The sequence below is a fragment of the Tupaia chinensis genome, unplaced genomic scaffold, assembly GCF_000334495.1.
Source record: "Tupaia chinensis unplaced genomic scaffold, TupChi_1.0 Scaffold000355_1, whole genome shotgun sequence".
Lineage (NCBI taxonomy): Eukaryota > Metazoa > Chordata > Mammalia > Scandentia > Tupaiidae > Tupaia > Tupaia belangeri.
In genome coordinates, this window is record NW_006159850.1 from 15,610,762 (window position 1) to 15,634,574 (window position 23,813).

General features: G+C 46.8%; 2 protein-coding genes across 2 annotated transcripts in view; one reads left to right on the forward strand and one right to left on the reverse strand.

The window, feature by feature from the left end:
- Positions 1-3,411: 3,411 nt before the first annotated feature.
- Positions 3,412-12,219, reverse strand: TXNL4B (thioredoxin like 4B). Its single transcript, XM_014589443.2, has 4 exons — positions 11,931-12,219; positions 8,602-8,770; positions 6,579-6,730; positions 3,412-3,738 (listed from the first exon to the last, which is right to left on the reverse strand). The coding sequence occupies exons 2-4, from the start codon at positions 8,731-8,733 to the stop codon at positions 3,573-3,575; spliced, it is 450 nt and encodes a 149-aa protein (XP_014444929.1). The 5' UTR covers positions 8,734-8,770; positions 11,931-12,219; the 3' UTR covers positions 3,412-3,572.
- Positions 12,220-12,329: 110 nt separating this feature from the next.
- DHX38 (DEAH-box helicase 38) overlaps positions 12,330-23,813 on the forward strand; it is a 20,563-nt gene continuing 9,079 nt past the window's right edge. The window contains exons 1-15 of the mRNA XM_006152682.3: positions 12,330-12,609; positions 15,030-15,371; positions 16,000-16,187; positions 17,072-17,176; positions 17,714-17,861; positions 17,978-18,096; positions 18,257-18,333; positions 19,101-19,256; positions 19,716-19,877; positions 20,033-20,140; positions 20,480-20,592; positions 21,898-22,035; positions 22,400-22,586; positions 22,738-22,923; positions 23,297-23,437. Of these exons, the coding sequence (XP_006152744.1) occupies positions 15,049-15,371; positions 16,000-16,187; positions 17,072-17,176; positions 17,714-17,861; positions 17,978-18,096; positions 18,257-18,333; positions 19,101-19,256; positions 19,716-19,877; positions 20,033-20,140; positions 20,480-20,592; positions 21,898-22,035; positions 22,400-22,586; positions 22,738-22,923; positions 23,297-23,437 (2,151 nt within the window). The 5' untranslated portion in view covers positions 12,330-12,609; positions 15,030-15,048. The remainder of the gene's footprint in view (positions 12,610-15,029; positions 15,372-15,999; positions 16,188-17,071; positions 17,177-17,713; positions 17,862-17,977; positions 18,097-18,256; positions 18,334-19,100; positions 19,257-19,715; positions 19,878-20,032; positions 20,141-20,479; positions 20,593-21,897; positions 22,036-22,399; positions 22,587-22,737; positions 22,924-23,296; positions 23,438-23,813) is intronic.

Sequence of the window (23,813 nt, forward strand, 5' to 3'; positions counted from 1 at the left end):
TCAAAATAGCAAGAAGAGAAGACTTTTGAATGTTCTCGGCACAAATTAATGGTAAATGCTTGTAGTGATGAATATATTAATTACCTTGATTTGATCCTTACACAAGGTTCTTGTGGATTCAAATATAGACAATTACTATGTGTCAATTAAAAAAACCCAAACCAAAATATAGCCTTTCCTCCTCATGGCGTAAAATGCCACTGATAGGGCAAGCAGGTGGCACTGTGGTTAAGGTGCTGGATTCTCACATGGCTGACCAAGTCCTGGATATGGCAGCTTGCTTTCTCTTTTTCTCTCTGGTGAGTGCACATGCCCTACAGCAAATTTAAATAAATATATAAATCTTTTAAACAAATGCCACTGACATCACTAGGTCACTGATCTCTAACCAGGACCTGGCTTTCACTGTGGAGTCTTCCACAGGCACTCTCAGACTCATCAATAAATGCCAACAGGTCAGCGCTGGTGGACCATCACCAACACAGTCCTGTATTCTAGAACTTGTGAAAGACACAATAGCCAGAAACTTAAATAGTGAAATACTTATAAACTTGCTTCTCAGAGTATAGCCAGTTACACATTTTTTCTTCTGGGACCGTCAGAACTAAATTTACTAGAAGAATAAACTACCCTAGTTTTCTTGAAGAATTGTGACTAAGATAGCTTCAAAAAGTTGACAGAAAATGCATAGTATGAAAAACTGCATGGATTTCACTTTTTTTTTCACCAAAATAAACTTGTCATTTAATTCTTTTTCCACCAACTTTTGGAAGACCCTTTGTATTAACTGGCTTCCGGTCACTACTCAAGGAAAATAGTAAGATGGAACCTTATTTCTCCATTACTCATCTCTACCTTTCTCCACAGTGGCACCTCCTGCTAGCCTGACCTCAATGGCTGGGTTTCACTAACACTGAACCAGGTGTTGCTCTCTGAACACACTGTGCTGTCCCCAGCCCCTGGGTCTTTACAGTGGTGACCTCTGCTGAAATGTCCTTCCTCTTCTGCAAAAATACCTCATAGTAGTTTTGTTTTTCCCCCTCAATTTTACGATGGGGAACATGTACTCACCGGAGACAGACAGGGAAAATGAGAAAGCACCCCCATGGAATGTGGTCATGCCTCAAGCTCTTCTCCAGCTTCCCCCACTTTTGGGACTCTGGGCATACATGCTCAGCGTGTTTCTCAAGGTGCCAGGTCTGGGAATCCAACTGTGCAGCTGAGCATGTTCATTGGTATTATGTAGCATCTAGCACAAGGTGGGGGCATACAGTACTCAATAAATGTTTGTGGAACATGAAGCAAGTAAGAAAGGATCAAAAATATAAATCAGGATTTCAGGGGAAGAATTCCTAAAGCCCTCGGGAGGAAAGACAATATGAGAATTTTATGGATGCAGGTTCTGAGTTCTTGCTGGTATGTGAGCATTTACCACACATCATGCACTATGTGACTTAGCCTGTGAAGAATAGAAAAACAGACTGACAGTGACTTAGGCAATAAAGAAGTTTTATTCTTTCATAGAAGTCTGGATGGAGGCAGGTCTAGAGTTCACTCAACAGCTCAATGGCGTCAGAAATCAGGCTGCTTTTATTGTCCTCAGCATACTGATGTTTCATCTTGATGCTGGTTACCTCGTAGTTTCAAGATGGCTCCTGGAGCTCCCATGCATCATGATTCAAAATCAGAAAGTGAGGGAGAGGAGAAGACAAAGGTGGTGGTGGAAGTGTTCTGTTTGGTCTTATTTCTGGAGCAGCTTTCCTCTTCTAGCAGCAAAGAACACAAAAAGTATTCCACAGCTGTCCCTCTAGGTTCCATTATCCAGAACCAAGTCCAATGGTCACCTTTCCCTATAGGAGGCTTGGAAAGGAAATGACCACTGGAGGGGATCAGAGCTGCAGTGACAGTGCTGCCCTGAACAGAACAGGCTTCTGTTGGCAAGAAGCTCACTGGCTGCCAAGCAGGTTCGCTGCATTCCAGCTCAGCATCCGCTCTTGTTCTAGGAAGTCAATGCAAATAGCTACCAGGGAGTTTTGAGAGGAGCAGTAACTTGCCCACAAGACCTTGGAACAGGAAGAATTCTTCATAGAGTTATTAAAACAGGCAAATCCCATGAAAGTTGTATTTCTGTCAACTGATACCAGTTCTGGCATCTTTCAGTCTTGAGCCTGTGAAATACAATTTTCTGCCACAGGAAGAGGCAGCAATTTCTGGAAAAGATCTGCCCCAAACAGGCAAATCCCATGAAAGTTGTATTTCTGTCAACTGGCTGGCATCTTTCAGTTCTGGCATCTTTCAGTCTTGAGCCTGTGAAATACAATTTTCTGCCACAGGAAGAGGCTGCAATTTCTGGAAAAGATCTGCTCCTACTTACTGAAGGTAGTTAATTCTTCATTTAGCTCAAATTGAGTGCTGATTAGTGAAGGGTGCAAATTTTCATTTCTTGGGGTAATAACATAAAAGCTAGTTTAAAAGTCAACCAGGGGAACCAGCAGTTAGCGCAATGGCTATGTCGCTGGATTCCCACGTAGTCGACCGCGGTTCGTGTCCTGGACCCGGTGGCTTAAAACTCACGCCGGGCGCGTGTGCGTGCGTGCCCAAGATCCCGAGAGGAGAATGGAGGAGAAAGGATTGTGGCGTGACCATCCCCCCTGGGAGGTGATTTCTCGTTTTCTGTCTCTATGTCTGTCTGTCCGGTGAGCACACGCGCCCTATAGCGGAAACACCCTCCCCCCCCCAAAAAAGGCAAAAAGTCAATCAGGATAATGTTTTAAAAGCCTGAGTCAGGGGGAACCAGCAGTTAGCGTAATGGCTATGTCGCTGGATTCCCACGTAGTCGACCGCGGTTCGTGTCCTGGACCCGGTGGCTTAAAACTCACGCCGGGCGCGTGTGCGTGCGTGCCCAAGATCCCGAGAGGAGTATGGAGGAGAAGGGATTGCGGCGTGACCATCCCCCCTGGGGGGTGATTTCTCGCTTTCTGTCTCTGTCTCTCTCTGTCTGTCTGGCGAGCGCACGCGCCCTACAGTGAAAATCTCTCCAAAAAAAAAAAGCCTGAGTCAGAAAGTCTCTAAAAAAAAAAACAAATCTGCCTGCTACCTGTAGAAAGTTGATTATCCCAAGAGAAACTGGACAGTAAGGACTAGAGATAGGCGAGCATGAGGGATATGTGTGGAAGAATGGGCGAGGGTGTGTGTGTGTGTGTGTGTGAGCGTGTACGCACATCCACAAATAAAAATGGTTAAATCAAATTGTGTTAGCCAATGTTTAGGAGGATTCTGTGTTATCTTAAGGGATATAGGAAAGCACGCTGTAAAGAGAAGTAAAAAAAAAAAATCATCCTGGGAAACTGGATTTGACTACTCTGAGGTTGCAGAGTAGATACCTGAGCAGCACAGATCAGATGAGTACCAGCCTGGTCTCCTACTCATGGGCCGGACATTTTCCACACAACTCCAATCTCTTCCATTGAGACATGGAACATGTTTTTGAAAGACTCCAGAAAACAGCAGAGCTGCACTCCTGTACTGTTCCGAGATGTGCTTGCTCTTCATCTTTAGTAGCAGTGACTGTGCTAAATGTCTTGATAGAGAAGGTCATATTTGGGAACATTCTTGGGATCAATAGGACTTTGGACAATAAGTTTCCCCCTCATTGCTCCTCGATAGATCACTTCAATCAAATCTATGAAGTCTTGTTTGGTTTTGAAACTTCCCACAAACTTGGTGTGATCTGGAGATCTAGATAGCATAGAAGAAAAACAGCTGCTCTCAGAATTTTATAATTACTTGCTGAAGACGTCCAGGGTAAACGAAATGAACAGCAGATCGGTTGCTTCCTTCTTGTCAAGGTAACTTTAGCTATCAAGCCCAGTATTGTTTTTTCTTCTGATTATGTGCACCCTGGTATATGACTAAAATCAGTACTATAGGCCACTAGCATGAAAGCCCTGCTAAGTGAATAGATTCTGTTTCAAATCTATTATTTCAAAATCTATTAATAGATTCTACCTATTCTTCACATCTATTACCTCTCATATCAGTACCAAGTAGAATTCCCTAAGGGGTACAGTAAGCATAGCTGGTATGTTTGTTGTTTTTGGTTAGGCTATTAAATAGACAAGGTCTCTGAATTCTAGCTGCTCATACTTTTGAGTGGTAGGTGTTAAAAAAAAAATTTTTTTTTTTTGGAGAGGTTTTTGCTATAGGGCGAATGCACTTGCCAGACAGAGAGAGAGAGAGAGAGAGAGAGAGAGAGAGAACGCGAGAACACACCCCCCAGGGGGGGGTGGCCACGCCGCACTCTCTTCCCTCTCGGGATCTTGGACACGCACGCACAGGTGCCCGGCGTGTTTTAAGCCACCGGGTCCAGGACGCGAACCGCGGTCGACTACGTGGGAGTCCAGCGACAATAGCCATTACGCTAACTGCTGGTCCCCTCAATTTTTTTTTTTAATAAAAATATTTCAAACATCAGGTATGTTTATTGCAAAGATTTTTTTTTTTTAGAAAAAAACTAGTCACCAGTGAGGCCAGAGGTCACCTTTTCATGTATGAAGGGTCCTTCCAATCTTTTGTTGTATGTGAGTATACATGTGCATATATGTATGTGTATTTTTTTTTCAGAATAAAGTATATCATATCAACTATTCAGTGATATGCTTTTCCTCAACTAACATGTTTCCTTCAAAGTCATTAAATATGCATCTATAACATCATACTAAATTCCTAGAAATGCAATTATTGGGTTAAAAAGTTTAAACACTTTTGAGGTGTTTGATACAGTGTCCTAAACTGACTTCTAAAAAGATGTACCAAATTAATGCTTTTATCAACTTTGTTCCAGTGGAATAACCTTTGAAACACTTTAAAACTGAAAGTTAACACATTTTCAACTGACATTTAGATACTGTCACTTAGTTAATAACAAAGCAGGTACCCAGATCTAGACAAGTGGACAGCTCAACTATTAAGAATTATGAATACATTCAGTAGTAGATATTAAGTGCTGTGGTACTAACTGGATGGAGGTATTAAAGAACACTTTGTGAGACTTATTCTTTTTTTTTTGGAGAGGTTTTCGCTATAGGGCGCGTGCGCTCGCCAGACAGACAGAGACATAGAGACAGAAAGCGAGAAATCACCCCCCAGGGCGGATGGTCACGCTGCAATCCCTTCTCCTCCATTCTCCTCTCGGGATCTTGGGCACGCACGCACACGCGCCCGGCATGAGATTTAAGCCACTGGGTCCGAGACGCAAACCGCGGTCGACTACGTGGGAGTCCAGCGACATAGCCATTACGCTAACTGCTGGTTCCCTGTGAGACTTATTCTTAACAGGCTTTGCTGAAGAATGACTTCAAAATTTTCTGAGTGGTAGAAGATAGGAAAATTGGTAAGAGAGAAGCACATCTTAGTTTGTTGGAGGAATGCCTCTTTTATAAATGCTATCAGACCTAAAAGTTTAAGAACCACCATTTAATTTTTTTCTTTTTTAAGGTTTTTGTCATAGGGTGTGTGCACTTGCTGGAGAGAGGTAAAGTGAGAAATCACCCCCTAGAAGGGATGGCCAACTGTAATCCCTTCTCTTGCATTTTACTCTTGGGATTGTGGGCATGTGTGCGCATGTGAATGGAGTGATTTTCAAATTGATGGGTCCAGGACTGAAGTTGTGATTAACCATGTGGGAATTGAATGCCTTAACCACCATGCCACCTGCTGGCCCCATATTTTGTTTTAAATAAAATTCTTGGGAAACTTGCTGAGTTCTATATTTAGGTAATATGGCTGTTCTGGGGTCAGCAGGTGGTGCAGCAGTAAAGGTGCTGGACTCCCACAAAAGGGGTGACAGCATTTCATGTCCTGAACCCAGTGGCTTTAAACTCATGCTGGGTGCGTGTGTACATGCCTGAAATCCTGAGAGGGGGATGGACGAGAAGAGACACGGTGTGGCCATTCCCCATCTTTCTGGCAAGTACACATGCCCTATAGCAAAATTCTCTCTCTCTAAAAAAAGAAAAAAAAAAAGAAATGGCTGTTCCACAATCTCTAGATTAAGGATGGTGAGTACTTCACAAACTGCCATTCTTTCATACTTAGAAATGAAAAATTGCCAATCATACCAGAAACATTCAATTTTTTTTAAAAGAGAGTTTTGCTATAGGGCATTACACCATCTGCTGGTCCTTTTTTTTTTTTTTTTTTTAAGGGAATATTTCACTATGTTGCTCAGGCCAGCCTTGAGCTCATGACCCTCTTGCCTCAGCCTCCCGAGTTGCTGAGATTACAGGTGCAGGGCATTGTGCTTGGCCCTGAGGTTGGACCAGGAATTCCATCTGGGCCTCCCATGTGGTCTTGGTTTGCAGAACACAGTGCCTCAGCAGCACATATCACCACCCTGGGTCTGAAACACTTTTATTTTATGACAAAGTTGTGCATAAAAAAATCACAAAGTGCACCGTTGTGGGAACAGTACCAACACAAGATCCACAGAGCTAATACCATGTGCAAATGAATGAGCTACTGAAACTGCTTAAAGGAAACTCTCATGATCCTAATGCCTTCAAGTCAACCTAACTTACCCATAATCCACTTTCATATGCTGCCCATTGAAGAAAAATACAGTAGATGGAATATAGCTGATGTCAAAATACTGTGTATACACTGGAGTTTTGTCCACATCTACCAGGTAGATAGCAGCCATTTTACTTAAATCAGAAGATGTCTTAGAAAGCTGCAAATGACAAGAGAGAGGTAGGTTACAATATGAGAAAGTGTTAATGTTTCTTCTGTGAAACTTTTCACCATAATAAAGCTTTTTTTAATTTAGAAAAGTCTTTTAAAAATTAATTAATTAATTAAAAACTTTGCTATAGGGAGTGCACATTTGCTGGAGACAGAGATGGAGAGAAAGAGTAAGTGAGGATTGTCCCCCTCCCAGGGAAGATGGCAATGCTGCAATCCTTTCTCCATTCTCCTCTCAGGATTTTGGGCATTTATGGATATGCACCTATTGTGTTTTTCAAGCCCCCAGGTCCAGGACTCCAACCACATAGTTGGCCATGTGAGATCTATCCACTATGCCACCTGCTGTCCCCAGTGAAGTATTTTATTAAAAAAAAAAAAAAAAATTCTTGGGCTAAAAATCTAGTCCATTTGGGTTCCACATGAGACACAGGTAATCTTTTCATTCAGACTCTAAATCACTATTGACAGGGTTACAATGGGGCCCTGGGTAAATGTTGCAACTTTATTTTCTGTAACTATATTTTCTATCTTTGATTAGTTTTATAAAAGGAATCTAAGGTCACATAAAATGAAACAATTCAGAAATACATAATGTAGATACTGAAATTCTCCAAAATCTTTTTCTTCCCAGAAATGATAACAGCAAACACTTGTCTGACACTATGTGTTGATTGTCCTAAGTGATGAGGTACATGCTATTAGGGTACCCACTTTATAGATGAGGAAACTGAGGCAGAGAGAGGTAAAATAACTTGCCCCATTTCACACAGCTAGCAAGCAGTAGGGGTGGGATTTGCACTTCAGTAGCTTTGGCTTCAGAATCTCTTCTCTTGACCTCTATAGTATTTCCTCCTCCCTACAGCTAAGATAGAATTCTCTGGTTCTTTCTCTCCTCATTTTTTAAAAAGAATTATTTATTTGTTTAATTCCATTTGTTGTTATTATTATTTTTAATTTGACCAAAGAGAGAGAAAGGGAAAATGAGAAAGCAAGCCACCAGGTCCAGGACTCAAACCATGGTTGGCCATGTGGGAGTCTAGCTCCTCAACTACCATGCCACCTGCCGGCCCTATCATCACACTCATTTTTAACCACAGTAACAAGGATTCTTACACTTGATTTCCACAGCAGACAGCAGCAATAACAGTGGTAGGAAGAGGTCCTAGCCCTGGGTTAGTCTCCTCTATAATAATAAACAAAGACAAGAATCCATCTACTCTGTCCTAAGGTTATCATCACGCACATACTGAAGTCAGCACACTAGAAAAGAGTGTTTGAAGCTAGAGGACACCAAGTACAACCACCAGCTCTGCAATGTAGGGGTTCTGTGCCTTTAGGGAGGACGTGACTGCCCTCGCATTCACTGTCCCCACTAGGAAATGGGGCTGCTATTATCCCACTGTTGTGAGCAGTGAGCAAGGTAAAGTCCATGGTTGACTATTTCCCCTTTCGCTGCCTTGACAGATGCTAATGAAGGACACCCAGGACACAAGTGGCATAATCACAGATTTGGGGGGTTTGGCTCAGGGCAGGCCTATGATCAGCCCTTACTGTAAGTGTGCTAATGACCTATGAGCTATATAATTCTCATGTACTTCACGGATGTTGAAATGAGAATATACAGATTTTTAAAAACATTAATTATTCAGTTTTACTTATTATTACTATTATTTTTCAAATTTACCAGAGAGAGAGAGAGAGGGAGGGAGGGAGGAGTGGGGAGAGTAAGAAAGCAAACCTCCAGGTGTGAGACTTGAACTGCATTAGCCATGTGGGAGTCCAGTGCCTTAAACACCATGCCACCCACTGGCCCCAAATATACTGTTAATGAACCATTTATTTAAAAAATTCACTTACAATATCATCTAGCTGCAGACAGACAGGATCTTCATCTCTCCCAAACCGGAGAACCAACACCTTCTCTGCAGTACTTTTTATTGCTTGGTCTACTTCTTTTTTGCTAGTTAGCTTGGGCAACAGGAAGCTCATGTTGAAATAATCCAAATATCAATCTTCACTGTCAATTCTGAAATCAAATGGCAAAGCTTAAAAACATTTAGATATAGCGCATAAGTCCTGTAGTTTTTAATTTTTAAAAGAATTATTTAATTTTATTATTATTACCTTTTATTTTGATCAGATAGAGACAGAGAGAGGGAAAATGAGAAAGCAAGCTTCCAGGTCCGGGACTTGAACCAAAATCAGCTATGGGGGAGTCCAGTGCCCTAATCACCACACCACCTGCTGGACCCCATAAGCCCTACTTTTAAAAAGTTAATATTTAGAGTAGGTAATGTACTCACATGGCATATGTCAATATAGAACGTTCCCCTTTCCCTGTTCTTCCTCTTTAGCCTCATTCCCTTCCACCTCCCCACACCAGGTTTTGTTACTATCTTTAGAATTTTGTTATGCACACGAATATATATCCCTATGTTTTCTCCTCCTTTTACTCAAAACACAGCCTATTTTATGTATCAGTGTTCTGCAAAATCTTCCATGTTCCTGTTACAGTGGCATACTATTTCATCTATGTACCATTCTTTTTAAATAGGCATTCATTCACTTTAGTTTATGGCTATAGGGCATGTGTATGCTCACTGGAAATGGGGGAGAGAGGGAAAGAAATCACCTCCCGGGGGGACGGCCACATTGTAATCCCTTCTCCTCTATTCTCATCTCTGGATTTTGGGCACACAGATTCATGTGCCCAGCATGTTTTGCAAGTCAGTGGGTCCAGGACTTGAACCACACAATCAGCCAAGTGGGCTCCAGCTGCCTTAACCTCTATACCACTTGTTAGCCCATAAATAGTCCTTTGTTGATGAACTTTTCCATCATAATGAATCCTGGCTTAAAGATTTCTTTCTTTCTTTCTTTTTTTTTTTTTTGAGAGGTTTTTGCTATAGCGCGTGTGCGCTCGCCAGAGAGACAGAAAATGAGAAATCACCCCCCAGGGCGGGGAATCCCTTCTCCTCCATTCTCCTCTTGGGATCTTGGGCACGTATGCACATGTGCCCAGCATGAGTTTAAGCCACCGGATCCGGGACTGGAACCACGGTTGACTATATAGGAGTCCAGCGACATAGCTGTTACGCCAACTGCTGGTCCCCTTAAAGACTAGTAAGTGTGCCTTATTACATGGCAAACAGATCAATTAAGAGTGTGTGTAGGGGTCAGCAGGTGTGGTGGTTAAGGCACTGGACTCCCACATGGCTGACTGTGGTTTAAGTCCTAGACCTGGCAGACAGGTGTGTGTGTGCACGTGCATGTCCAGAATCCCTGGGAGAAAGTGAAGAAGGGACTGCAGTATGGTCATCTCCCCTGGGGAGTCATTTCTCACTTTCTCTCTTACTGTCTCTCTCCAGTGAGTGTACATGCCCTATGGCAAAAACCTAAAAAAAAAAAAAAAAAAAAAAAGGGGGCTATGTGGCAGCCCAATCCAAACCCCTCATTTTACAAACTAATTTGCTTACAGTAACACATCTAGCTATAAGAACATGGACTAGGGAACCAGCAGTTAGCGTAATGGCTATGTCGCTGGACTCCCACGTAGTCGACCGCAGTTCGTGTCCCGGACCCGGTGGCTTAAAACTCACGCTGGGCGTGTGTGCGTGCATAGCCAGGATCCTGAGAGGAGAATGGAGGAGAAGGGATTGCGGCGTGACCATCCCCTCTGGGGGGTGACTTCTCGCTTTCTGTCTCTATGTCTGTCTCTGTCTGTCCGGCAAGCGCACGTGCCCTATAGCAAAAACCTCTCCAAAAAAAAAAGAAAGAAAAAGGAACACGGACTAGAATCTAGGCCATCACATTTCTTTCTTCCGTTCACTGTGTGTGCTTGCCGGAGACAGAGAAAGGGAGAAAGCACCTCCCGATAAGGCACAGTCATGCCACAATTCCTTCTCCACTTTCTTAATTACACTGGGATTTTTGGGCACACAGACATTCCCAGTATGTTTTTTCAAGCTGCCGAGGTCAGGATTTGAACCATGGTTGGCTATCTAGGATCTGGTTCCCTTTAACCATTGTGCTATGGGGACAGCCCAGGTCACTACATTTCTAATGCAGTGTTACTTGTATTATCATAAGCTCTTATTTTTATAATTGAAAGATATAAATTAACAGAAATTCATGTGTGAAATAAGACTATTGCAGCAACAGATTGTAATTGAAACTTGGATGCTGACTGACAGAAGGGATTCCATCAAAACAAACTGCAGGAAGGCCAGGAACAGGACCATTCCAAATCTTGGAAAGAGGGGAGTGAAACTGAAACCACCGCTAAAAAAATGTCCAGCACAAACAGATTTTACCAAAGAAGAGGTACAAATGGACAGTAAATATACCGGAAAGTTAAGCTGTGCCGGTAAGCAAAGCAAAGCAAAGCAAATTATAATAAAAGATTATGTTTAAAAAATGCATTAAGATGGGACCAACAGTTGGCATAATGGCTGCGTTGTTGGACTCCCATGTAGTCAACTGTGGTTCGAGTCCCGGACCTGGTAGCCCCGCGCGTGTGCGTGGGTGCCCAAGATCCCAAGAGGAAAATGGAGACGAGATTGCGGCGTGGCCATGGGGTGGGGGGGGATTTCTCGCTTTGTCTCTCTGGCAAGCACACACGGCCTATAGCAAAAGCCTCGCCCCCACCCCCCAAAAAAAGCATTAAGTTGGCAATAATTAAACAAGACAGGAGTGCACAACGATGGCAAGAGTATGAATGATGTGGCAGGTTTTCATAGTCCCTCCTAGAATGTAAAGACAAAACCTTTCAGAAGTAAGTCTTTTCGTCTTTGACCAAAAGTCCCATTTCTGAGAATTTAGTAAATAATTAGCCACGCGCACAAAGATTTATGAACAAAGGATACACTCATCGCATTTCTAACGGTGAAAACTTGGAAGCCACCTAAACGGCCGTCAGTAGGGACTGGTTACAGTCCTAAAGTGTTTCTAAAACTCCTGAAAGGAAACCGTTATAATAGTGTATGAAGTTTGACAGCACGTTTGTACAAAACCTAATTATACGGCCTATGTATACATGTTCACTCCAAGCCTCTTCAGCGGGTATCCGCGTGAGAACGGCCGGGTGACTTTTATTCCCACCGGGACGCCCGGAAAGGGGATCGTGTTTTTAAAGATGCCTGCGGCTCTGCCACCCCGGCCCAGCCCGCGAGGAACGAGGTACTCACTCCACTGGTCCTGTCATCTCCCTTCCTTCCACCTCAGGGCTCGCAACCCCGGCCTCTCTCGGAAGACTCGAGACGCGGCGGCTCCTTTCTTCAGCTCCGAGGAGGCGGCAGTCTCGGTTCAAAGTTTCCCCGAGGGCTGTTGCCTAGCAACACTTGGAGTTAGGAGACGAAAAGCAACGAGCACAGGCGCAGAAAACCAACGCGTGGTCGCCAGCCGCTCACGCTCAGCCCAATAAACAAACGGCTCCGGTCACTACTCACTTGGTCCGGGTCCAACCGGAAGCACAACGTCACTTCCTCCCTCATTACGCACGGTCGACTTCTTTCCTTCCTCCTCTCCCGCTCCTAGGCTGGAGGCGGAGTCTCGCCTTTTAGGCTAAGCGTGATTGGCTGCAAGGAGACTCGGAAGTGCCTCTGACGAGAGCCCCAGAAGAGGACACTCTAGCCTTCAGAACCTGGTCGCGCTGGGCCTCACACTCGGATCCTGAAGATGGCGTTTTCCGCGCTGCTCTCGATGGTATTTTTGAACGGCTAGAGGGGGCCGCGCAAAGTATTATGGGACAACAATGGCCGCTTTCAAGGTTCGGAGTTTGGCTCTTTGAGGCTGTCTGAACCTGCAGTGGCGGGGGTGGGGAATCAGGGCCCGGACAGAAGGGTCTCAAGAGTCGCGCGTGGTGAGGTGAGTATCCCTTCTTCCTTTCTGACCTGCCCTTCGCCAATCATGGCAGCTCCCAGGAGGTGGATATCGTTTGCCTGCCCCAGGGAAGCAGGGAAGGTTTGGGAAGTTCTCTCGTCGCTGTCAGCTAACTTGCCTTACTTTCTTCAGAGATCCTACGCCCTTTCTGCCTGCCCTGGCCTTTCTGCATGCTCTGGTTAGATCTTGCTGGCTGGAGTGGCCTCACTGAGGGCTTCTGATGTTTTCTTCTTCTCTCGGGATCATAGTGGTATGTCTACCAGGCTGTCTGGTGGGCGATCTCCTACTAGAGTGTCTGCTCCAGTTGGTTGGAGATTTTTTTTTTTCCATTTTATTCTTTATTCTGTCTCTATTGCTGCAAGCACCGACTTACCCAGGGAGCAACTCACTGAATAATTGTTGAACGAGCAAATCCGGGTTCTTTCTTCTCTGTACCCCTGTGCTTACTTACCATTTGTGCTCCAGAGTCTTGAGCTGCTTCTTATTCTCAGCAACAAGGTAAGTCTATGATATCTTCCCTTGATGTGTTATCTTCCCTTGTTGTCTCTGGAAATGTTGCCCTTAGTAAGTTTAAATTCATTCACTTATTTATTCATCAGATATTTATTCTGCTGGACACTGGGCTACAGCAGGCGACAAGACATACAAGATTCCCTCTCACCTGTATGAAATGGCATTTTAGGGATCTATTTTTTAGTTCAGGCAACTGCTGAGCAGAGACTTTATATCTTTGCCTTCCTGTCTGGGTGTCTTCACATGTCACCAATATTCAGGTTTCTCTTTTCTGTTCTGCTTGGTGGCATTTCAAAATGTAACTCTTGTTTCTGCATCCATAGTATGTGGCCAGTGTTTGGAAATATTCCTCTATGGCACTGGGCATGTTAGTTAGAATCTAGCAAAAAAATCGGGATTCTGGTGGTATCTCATCCCTGGATAGTTCCTTGGTTTTAGTAAGTTAAAATGAAGTGAATTATCTAGACCATCCAGAATAGATGAGTTTATAAGTGGGTCTTCTGTAAGTGGGAGGTGAAGAGGAGTTTGTTACAAGCTGAGCACCAAGAAGTCTTATAGTCACTTAAATACATTTTAATGATACCATTTCCTAAATGGATTGTTACTAAACTGATTTTAACTGCTGTCAGGTAATGGCTTTTCTTTTCTTTCTTTTTTTTTTTTTTGAGAGGTTTTTGCTGTAGAGCGTGTGTGCTCGCCAGACAGAGAGAGACAGAGAGACAGAAAGTGAGAAATCACCCCCCAGGGGGGATGGCCACGCCACAATCCCTTCTCCTCCATTCTCCTCTCGGGATCTTGGGCACGCACGCACACGTGCCCGGTGTGAGTTTTAAGCCACCGGGTCCGGGACGCGAACCGCGGTCAACTACGTGGGAGTCTAGCGACATAGCCATTACGCTAACTGCTGGTCCCAGGTAATGGCTTTTCTACAAAACACAACTGGTCCCCCAAAAGTTCATGAAGTACGGATGACATGAATAGTAGCCTTATACTGAGTATATGAATTAAAGGGAGAGAAAGGTAGAACACATGTACAGCATTTTTGAGGGATTTACCTGTACATAGAGCATAGCGATAAAATAATAAAGAATTATGCTTCTTTAACTCTTTGTGGCCATAGAGTACTTCCACTTTCTTGTTTGAATCTCACAGTAAATCCATGGATTAGATAACGCAAAAACAATTTCCATTTTGTAGATGTAGCGTTATGGCTAACCAAAGATTAAGCTTAGCATTCTATAGATAGAAAATGGCAAGAACTTTGTTTCCTTTTCTTTTTTAATTTCCAGAGGGTGGATGCCCTCACCAGAGAGGGAGACAGAGAGAGGAAGTAAGCACCCTTCCCCCTCCCATGGGCATGGTCACGCGACAACACTTCTCCATTTCTCCATCTTGTTGGAATTTTAGGCATGCACACATGTGTGCCTGGCATGTTTTTTCCACCTGGGCCAGGATTCCAACTTTGGTCAGCCATGTCTCATAGGACTTCCTCAGCACTAGGACACTAGGCTCCAGGGCTGACCCCAAGAATATCGTTTCTGACTGAGGTTTCTGACTCAACTTGCGTGATCTTTAACTTGTATTCCAATTATAGATACTATACTTACTGTCCCTTGGTGAGGCCTGTTCTTGCCTAGATGATTACCCTCTTGGATGTTGGTGTGCTTTTGTGTATCTATTTCAGTGTCCGTAGGGGCGGGAATGGAAAAGTATTTGAGATTGTCAGTGACTTGATGGAAAGGTCTTGGTGAGGGGTAGCAAAAGAAGTCCTGGTCTTGTGGGGAGGATTAACCACCCCATGGTTGCAGTTGTTCTGAGAGATAAGAGCCAGGCCTTCTCCCTTCTTGTCTTTCTTTACATGACTAGTACCAAATGGTTTGCCTTTCTTCCAGAGCAATCCCAGAGCATCTGATGGAAGACACCAGCGAGGATCCCTCGATCCATCGATTGGAAGGCACTGATTTGGACTCTCAAGTTGGCGGTCTTATTTGCAAGACCAAAAGTGCAGCCAGTGAGCAGCATGTTTTCAAGGCCCCTGCTCCCCGCCCTTCATTGCTGGGACTAGACTTGCTGGCTTCCCAGAAACGGAGAGAGCGAGAGGAGAAGGATGATGGTGAGGACAAGAAGAAGTCCAGAATCTCTTCCTACAAGGATTGGGAAGAAAGCAAGGATGACCAGAAGGACACTGAAGAGGAAGATAATGACCAGGCCGGTCGAAGTAGCCGAAAAGACAGGTAAAGACCTCAGAATCAGTAGGCCCAAAGGGAATGCAAAGGAGGCCAGAAAATAACATCCTTTTTTTTTTTTTCGGTAGAGGTTTTGTCTTAGGGTATACGCTTGCCAGGGAGAGACAGAGGCTTTGACATTGAGAGGGAAAGTGAGAAATCACCATTGGGGGCGGGGGTGGTGGCCATGCTACAATCCTTTTCCCTCCATTCTCCTCCTGGGATCTTGGGCAAGCATGCACACTCAGTGGTCATGATTTTCAAGCCACCAGGTCTGGAACTTGAATCACGGTAGGTCATGTGGGAGTCCAGCGACATAATTGCCATGCCATCTGGTGACGCCAACACCCCAGATTTTTCTCTTAGTATTGTGTTTGACATTTAGAGCTTTATGATCTTATTAAGGTTCTTTAATATCGAGGGTAAGTACAAATCGGTATTTTCTTCAAATTTATGGAGAAAATTCAAAGGCAGCTAATGAATAGATGATAGTGGTTATAAATGCCTTGAGTTGTTGCCATATGTAAGCTTGCAGTACCAGGGAGATAAAGGAGAAAAGGCTTGTTTGGCACAGCCAAAGGTTTGGGGCCAGGTTTTCTCCTATGGAGGCCCTTAACTGTTGCCCTCCCTGTTTCAGACATTATCGATCTGCTCGGGTAGAGACTCCATCCCATCCTGGTGGTGTGAGTGAAGAGTTCTGGGAACGCAGTCGGCAGAGAGAGCGGGAGCGGCGGGAACATGGTGTCTATGCCTCGTCCAGGGAAGAAAAGGATCGGAATAAGGAGAAATCACGGGATCGAGACTGTGACCGCAAGAGGGACAGAGGTAAACTGCCTGGCATGGTTCCTGGTGCCTGTTAGCATTCAAGTAAACATGGCAGCCTTTTTCCTGTTGCAGGTGTTTCTATAATGGCCATTAATTGGGGAGCCCCATTTGCACGATGTCAGCCTGGTTGGTTTTGACCCTATTGGGACTGGGAATAGCAGGCAGTTTAAGAAAAGAACTGTTGGGGCCAGCAGGTGGCATGGTGGCTAAGGCTTTGGACCCCTACATGGCTGACCACAGTTTGAGTCCTAGACCTGGTGGCCTGAAAATCAGGCCTGTGCACGTGCATTCCCAAAATCCTGAAAAGGGAATGGAAGAGAAGGAATTACAGCATGGTCATTCTACCCTCGCCCCCCAACCGAGGTGATTTCTCACTTTCCCTCTCTCTGACAAAAACTAAAAAAAAAAACCAACAGAGCTGTTGCTAGTAACCTAGCTGCTTTGCTAGAGCGTGTGGTCCTCATTTTATTATGAAAATTGGTGATAAAGGCAATGTTATGTATGAGAAAGCGGAGTTTCCAGTAGCATTGGCGATAGAGAAAGGATGGTGCTGTGGAGCAAAGCTAGACATGAAGTCCAGTGCTGGCTTTGCTCAGAGTTTAGGTGTTATAGCTTATAGGCCTGTAACTGTTAAAAAACTATTCATTGTAGACTTGTGGTTATTTTTTTTTGAATTCTTGCAGGAAAATAACTGTTATTATGAGTTTGAAACATTCTAGCTAGTAACTTGTTTCCCCTTGAGAGACTGGGGACATGTGAGTGTCAGGAGGAGGGCAGGTCGCACCTGTGAGTGAGTGGGAAGGCTGGGCCTTTCTCTAGGGTGAAGCTGGGTGTATGTTAGGACAGGGCACATAATTTTAAGTTCTGCTTGTGACTCTTCACAGACGAGTGGGATAGAAGTAGGCACAGCAGCAGATCGGAGCGAGATGGAGGGTCAGAGCGCAGCAGCAGAAGAAATGAGCCAGAGAGCCCACGCCATCGGCCTAAAGGTAGACTTTGCTGTGTTCTGTGGTGGCTTGTGAGGGGTCAAATGTATCAAAGGCAGAGTGAGTGACTCTCATCCTCAGTGGGTTTGCTGAGGCAGTGAGCCAGAATTCCCGATTCTACATAAACCTTTGGTAAACTTGGTTCTTGGTCAGGTGGGCACAGCCCTGTACCTGTGTGTTAAAATGCATTTCCTTTAAGGTGATAGGCTGGTTTATTGAATGGGTGGTTTTCTAAGTAGCAGGAAGAATGAGCTGAGGGCAGAAGGAGGATTATTAAAAAGAATTGTTTATATTTACGAGAGGTGTATTTGCAGAGATAAATGGAATATTCCTTAAAATATTGTAAACATGGGATGAAAACTGGACCATTAAAAATCAGATATTTTAAAAAAGTATCAAAACTATCTTGGTCATTACAAATAGGTGCAAAGTTCATAAACAGTATAAGTGAATCTGAGAAATCGAATTTTGGCCAGCGATTCTACAGCCATGTCTTAGTTAAGTTAGATACTTTGTGTGATGTGTCTCTTGTGGCCCCAGACGCAGCCACCCCTTCGAGGTCTACCTGGGAGGAAGAGGACAGTGGCTATGGCTCCTCAAGGCGCTCACAGTGGGAATCGCCCTCCCCAACACCTTCCTCTCGGGATTCCGAGCGGAGCCATCGGCCGTCCACTCGCGATCGAGATAGGTGATGTTCTGGGTGGGAACAGCACAGCGCCTCTGGGTGGTGGCAAAGGAATCTGGTGGTTGAGAAGTGGCCCAGCTTATTGAGTATTTCATGATGCTGTTTCCATGGTTTCCCAGATCTGTGAGGAGCAAGTACTCAGACGACACACCTCTGCCAACCCCCTCCTACAAATACAATGAGTGGGCCGACGACCGAAGACACCTGGGGTCCACCCCACGGCTGTCCAGGGGCCGAGGTAGGTCTCCAAAGAGGGGGTGGGATGCAGAAGAGCAAGAGCACCCATCCTAGTGAGGCCGATGGAAGCAGCACTTCTAGAGTGATGTGGCTTCATGGGTCTGGTGACCACAGGGGATCAGCTGGGGCATTTGGATTGACCTCTGACCCGTCTCCTTCAGGAAGGCGTGAGGGCGGTGAAGAAGGAATCTCATTTGACACAGAAGAGGAGCGGCAGCAGTGGGAAGATGACCAGAGGGTAAACGCTGCAGCTTGAGGGGCTGATAGGGGGTGGTGACCATCGTGAGTGAGTGGGTGGAAGATGTGAGGGCACAATGGCCACCAGGGACCCTCTGGTGGGGCTGGCCTCTGATGAAGTGGTTAACTCTCATCTTGTCAGTCTCAGGGCCCCTGAACCCTGTTCAGTCTCTAAGACCTGGAGTCTCTGCAGAGGCATGGGCTGCGCCCGGAGACGTCCCTTTGGTGCACAAGGGCTGACCTCACTTCCTCGTTATGTGTTGGTGCCACCGTGTGGTGAATGTAAGAACTGCTGCCATGATGGGCTGCCATATAAAATCCTGCATCAAGCCTCACACGGTGGATCTCCTCCTGGTGGCTCTGCCACTCTGCCCCTCTCATGAGGGTTGCTCCAAAATACTAGTGACTTCTTTTTTTTTTTGGAGAGGTTTTTGCTATAGGGCGTGTGCGCTCACCAGACAGACAGAGAGAGACAGAGAGACAGAAAGTGATAAATCACCCCCCAGGGTGGATGACCACGCCGCAATCCTTTCTTCTCCATTCTCCTCTCGGGATCTTGGGCACACACGCACACGCACCTGGCGTGAGTTTAAACCACCGGGTCCGGGACTCAAACTGCAGTCGACTATGTGGGAGTCCAGCGACATAGTCATTACACTAACTGCTGGTCCTCATACTAATGACTTCTTAGCAGGTACCTCCTCCTGCTCTGGCTCTGTCTCACACCCAGCCTGATCTGGCCCGTTCTCATTGCCTTGTCTTGTGCAGCAAGCTGACCGGGATTGGTACATGATGGACGAGGGCTACGACGAGTTCCACAACCCCCTGGCCTACTCTTCTGAGGACTATGTGCAGCGGCGGGAGCAGCACCTGCATAAACAGAAGCAGAAGCGCATTTCGGCTCAGCGGAGACAGATCAATGAGGTAAGGCCGCTCACAATGGTAGGGCCAGAATCAGAGCTGGCATTGGGGGCATATGGAGGAGCCACAGGCCACGTCCACGTGATGACAGCACAACTGGTCTCTCATTGCTGAGAGAACCAGACCCAGATACTCCTCTGGGTGTCAAACCTTGCAGTAGTTTAAGGAAACCCCAGCTCACGCAGTCCTTCCTTGAGGGGTGCTATGGATGGGAACTGATACAATGGGTCTCCATTCACGTGTCCACCTAGAGGTTCAGACTTGGTCGTAAGGTGCTGTGTCTTAGAACAAAGTGCTGCAGTCGATTTGGGATCGGCAACACTTTTGTCTGAGGGGCTGCAGGCTCAAAAGGCCTGTGACCTCTGCAGCCACCTGTAGCCCTTCTGTCAGGATCTGAGGTGTGGGCTTTCAGGACAACCTTTTGATTGCAGTCTGAGTGCCGCCTCCACTGTGTCCTCACAGGATAACGAGCGCTGGGAGACTAACCGCATGCTCACCAGCGGGGTGGTCCACCGGCTAGAGGTGGACGAGGACTTTGAAGAGGATAACGCGGCCAAGGTGCATCTGATGGTGCACAACCTGGTGCCTCCCTTTCTGGATGGGCGCATCGTCTTCACTAAGCAGGTGAGCGTCCTCTGTGACCAGAGAGAAGGCGCAGAAAGACGTTAAGAGGGCAGAGGTGTGGGGAGGAGCCCTTTCATGCACGAGAGCCGTCATGAAATGGATGGTCCTGTTGAGGAGTCATCGGCGGGGACTTTCTTTATCTTCCGTTTCTGCAGCCTGAGCCTGTGATTCCTGTCAAAGACGCCACTTCTGACCTGGCCATTATTGCCCGAAAAGGCAGCCAGACAGTGCGGAAGCACAGGGAGCAGAAGGAGCGCAAAAAGGTGGGTTTCTCGTCAGTGGTCCTGGGAAGACTGCGCGTGTGTTTCTTTTCTCTTCTTTTTAAAAATCTCCTTAAACCTCACGGGAGATTTCTGTTGAAGTGAGAGGGCACATGGGAGCAAGAACCAGCCGCAGGAGAAGGGCGCTGCAATCCTCAATGAGGTCCTTAGTTACGAGGACCACAGGGCCTAGTGTTTGGGGGCTGGTCCTTGAGGCTTGGGATGGGAGACTCCGTGCCGCTGGTACCTCGTGGGGATTTACACCTGCCAGACAGCCGCTGGCACCCATTGTCTGCAGTCACAACGCAGGATGGCGATGGCTCACTTTCTGGTGTTTTTCAGGCTCAGCACAAACACTGGGAACTGGCTGGGACCAAACTGGGAGACATAATGGGTGTCAAAAAAGAGGAGGAGCCAGATAAAGGTCTGACTGAAGACGGGAAAGTGGACTACAGGTGGGCACCTGTGCTGTGGAACCCAGAGGCTTGTGGGTTTGTGCATCAGAAACTGTTGTCACTTTGAATCTTCTGGTCTTGTCTGGCCCCATCTTCCCTGCTGTGATCTTCAACATCTCCTGGGTAGCATTCTTGCTGCCACCCCTGCCACTACCAGCGGAGCTCCTCTGTCTGGCAGTGTTACGAGGAGGGGTAGCCTGGGCTGTGAGTTGGGATCAGCCCAGACAGTCTCATTTCAGAGCCTGGGCTCTTAGCCTTTCAAGTGTTCAGTGCGGGAAGGTGGTTTTGCACCCTTAGATTTCAGTTCCCTTCAGTAAGGGAGAACTACTTTTAAAGAGCAGCTGCAAAATAGAAAGGGTTATCTATCTTACCAAGCGGTGCTGTTTCCGTTTCTAGAGAGATTTAAGCAGGTGTTGGGTAACTGCTTATTGGGATTTCCCCATCGACAGGTGACTGGTCTTAAATGTCCCTTGTGATTCTCATCCTTTGAATGTTTTCTGGTCCTACTGAACTGTCACCTGAGCTTATAGTTGTCTATACTCCTGTCCCCAGTGAGAAGTCAGCACTGTTGGTCAGCCCTTGTTAGTCTAGTTAATTTAATCCCTTAGGTGTTGATAGGTGACCACGAGAAGCCAGGTCTAAATAGAACTAGGAAGGTTGACAGGTGCATGGGGAGGGATGTGGGCTGACGTTAACCCTGAGCTATTACCGTGTCACTGTGCCATCTCGGGAAAATTACGCAGTGCTTCTGAGTCTGGGGACATGCGCACATATCCGATGCTGAGTGCCGTCAGAGGAGTTTGCCGGTAAAGATGTAGTGGGCCTGGTCTCATGGACAGTAAAGCCTTACACTGTGCCGCAGGGCCTGCCATGAGCAGGGAGGAAGGCACACATGCACCGGGTACCTGCAGCCAGAGCTCAGGAGACCTGCATGGCCATTTGGCCCTCAGTGTTGTGCGGAATTACCTGAGGGTGTTTCCTGCAAAGTGATTGATGTAGCTCTTCTGGTCAGACTCTACTTAGAGCAGAGGATTTGCCCTCTGAGTAATTGGTACCTCCTCTGGCTGACATTCAGCTCTGTTTGACCCTGGGGTGTCGAGTGTGTTGCGGATGATGGATTCTCACCCGGCAGTGCCAGTCCTTAGGCTGAGAGAATCTGAGTGCCCTGTTACTTTGGTGTCTTCAAGATTTATTGTTTCTTGTCAGAGCTCTTTTGTTCCTGGATGTAGGAAGAAGGGCAGGAAGCTAGTCAGAAAGGACAGGTGAGAGACCGTGCAGGGTGCTTAGGCTGCCATGTGTTCCCAGGACGGAGCAGAAGTTTGCCGACCACATGAAGAAAAAGAGCGAAGCCAGCAGCGAGTTTGCAAAGAAGAAGTCGATCCTGGAGCAGAGGCAGTATCTGCCGATCTTCGCGGTGCAGCAGGAGCTACTCACTATTATCAGGTCTCTTCCCCGGGGCCCAGGAGTCCGGTGGTGAATCGGCTCTGTGTGGTCACCTGTGTTGACGAGGGCGCTCTGTTTCTTTTGTATGTTGTGCCTGATAGAGAAGGGAAATGTGTTTTCCTCTCTGACTCGGTTGCCCTGGGCTACGCTACATAGAGCAGCGAGCTGGTGTCATTTTGTTTTAGCTCAGCTGTTTCGACCTCACTGAATTCAGACATTTGGGTGATATTTCAGTAAGAGGCTGTTTCCCCAGTGAAATCCTTCTCTCTGAGCAGGGGCTCCTTGGCTAGCTAGACGCAGGGACAGCAGCAGGCAGCCGCCTCTCGCTCGAGCTCACTAGCCCTTCACCTGTTCTTCCTTGTAGAGACAATAGCATCGTGATCGTGGTTGGGGAGACAGGGAGTGGTAAGACCACTCAGCTGACCCAGTACTTGCACGAAGATGGTTACACGGACTATGGGATGATTGGGTGCACCCAGCCCCGGCGTGTGGCTGCCATGTCAGTGGCCAAGAGGGTCAGCGAAGAGATGGGGGGAAACCTTGGCGAGGAGGTGAGTGGGTGTGAGAGCTGAGCCATGTTGTTCCCTGATGGCTTCTACCCGTTTGTGCTGAAGGGTGCGCTTTGCTGAGGTCTGCACCTGGCATGGGTTCATCTTGCTGAGCTGCTTGTTGGAATTTCTGAGCTGTTTCTTGGACCTCCAGGTGGGTTACGCCATCCGCTTTGAAGACTGCACTTCAGAAAACACCTTGATCAAATACATGACTGACGGGATCCTCCTCCGGGAGTCCCTCCGGGAAGCCGACCTGGATCACTACAGCGCCATCATCATGGACGAGGCCCATGAGCGCTCCCTCAACACCGACGTGCTCTTCGGCCTGCTCCGGGAGGTGAGGGCTGTGGGCTCGGTCCATCCACACCGTCCGAGCTTCGACCAGTACTCCAGCAGCTGTCGGAGACTGAGGCGCCCTGGGAGGGCTAGGGCTATTTTGGGGACCCCAGGAGGTGTGTGACACACTAGATTTCCCCGAGGCCCCCTGGTTTGGGGCGAGACCCAAGTCGTTGGTCACTCTGTTCTGGCTCGGCTGGGTGTCCTGCCATGGCGTTGGTGCAGCTCCCCCACACCAGCTGCAGGCTGTTAGGGGTCTGATGAGCCAGTCCTCAGCTTTGGCTTCTGTTCTGTTTGGGAGTGATGGTGGTGAGACCAGGGTGGGAGCCAAGGGTCCCAGACCTATGGAGTCTCTGAGTGACCTCCTCTCTCAGGTCGTGGCACGGCGCTCAGACCTCAAGCTCATTGTCACTTCAGCCACTATGGATGCTGAGAAGTTTGCCTCCTTTTTTGGGAATGTTCCTATCTTCCACATCCCTGGTCGCACCTTCCCTGTCGACATCCTCTTCAGCAAGGTATTGATGTCTCCGAGTGGTCCTTCCATGCCAGGCGCTTCTCTGATAAGACACCGGCTGGAGGGAGTGTGGTGGGTGGGGTACTGATTTGGGGAAGATTATGTGGGTGTCATGGGGCACATGGGGCAGCCTGCCACTCCAGGGCTCAGGGGACAAAGAATTGTGCTTTAGGGGAAGTTCTGTTTCATTGTTACTTTGGAGCTGAAGTACAGCGCTACTTTGAAGTGAAGCCATGTAAGGGAGATGTCCTTCAAAGGCTGAAGAAGCCAGGAGACCAGAGGATGAGGCTGATGAGGCCAGCCTGTCAGTTGAGTTCAGTAGGGAACTTACAGACAGAAGCAGTGTCTTGGGCGGCCACAAGATGAGCAGATCTCTG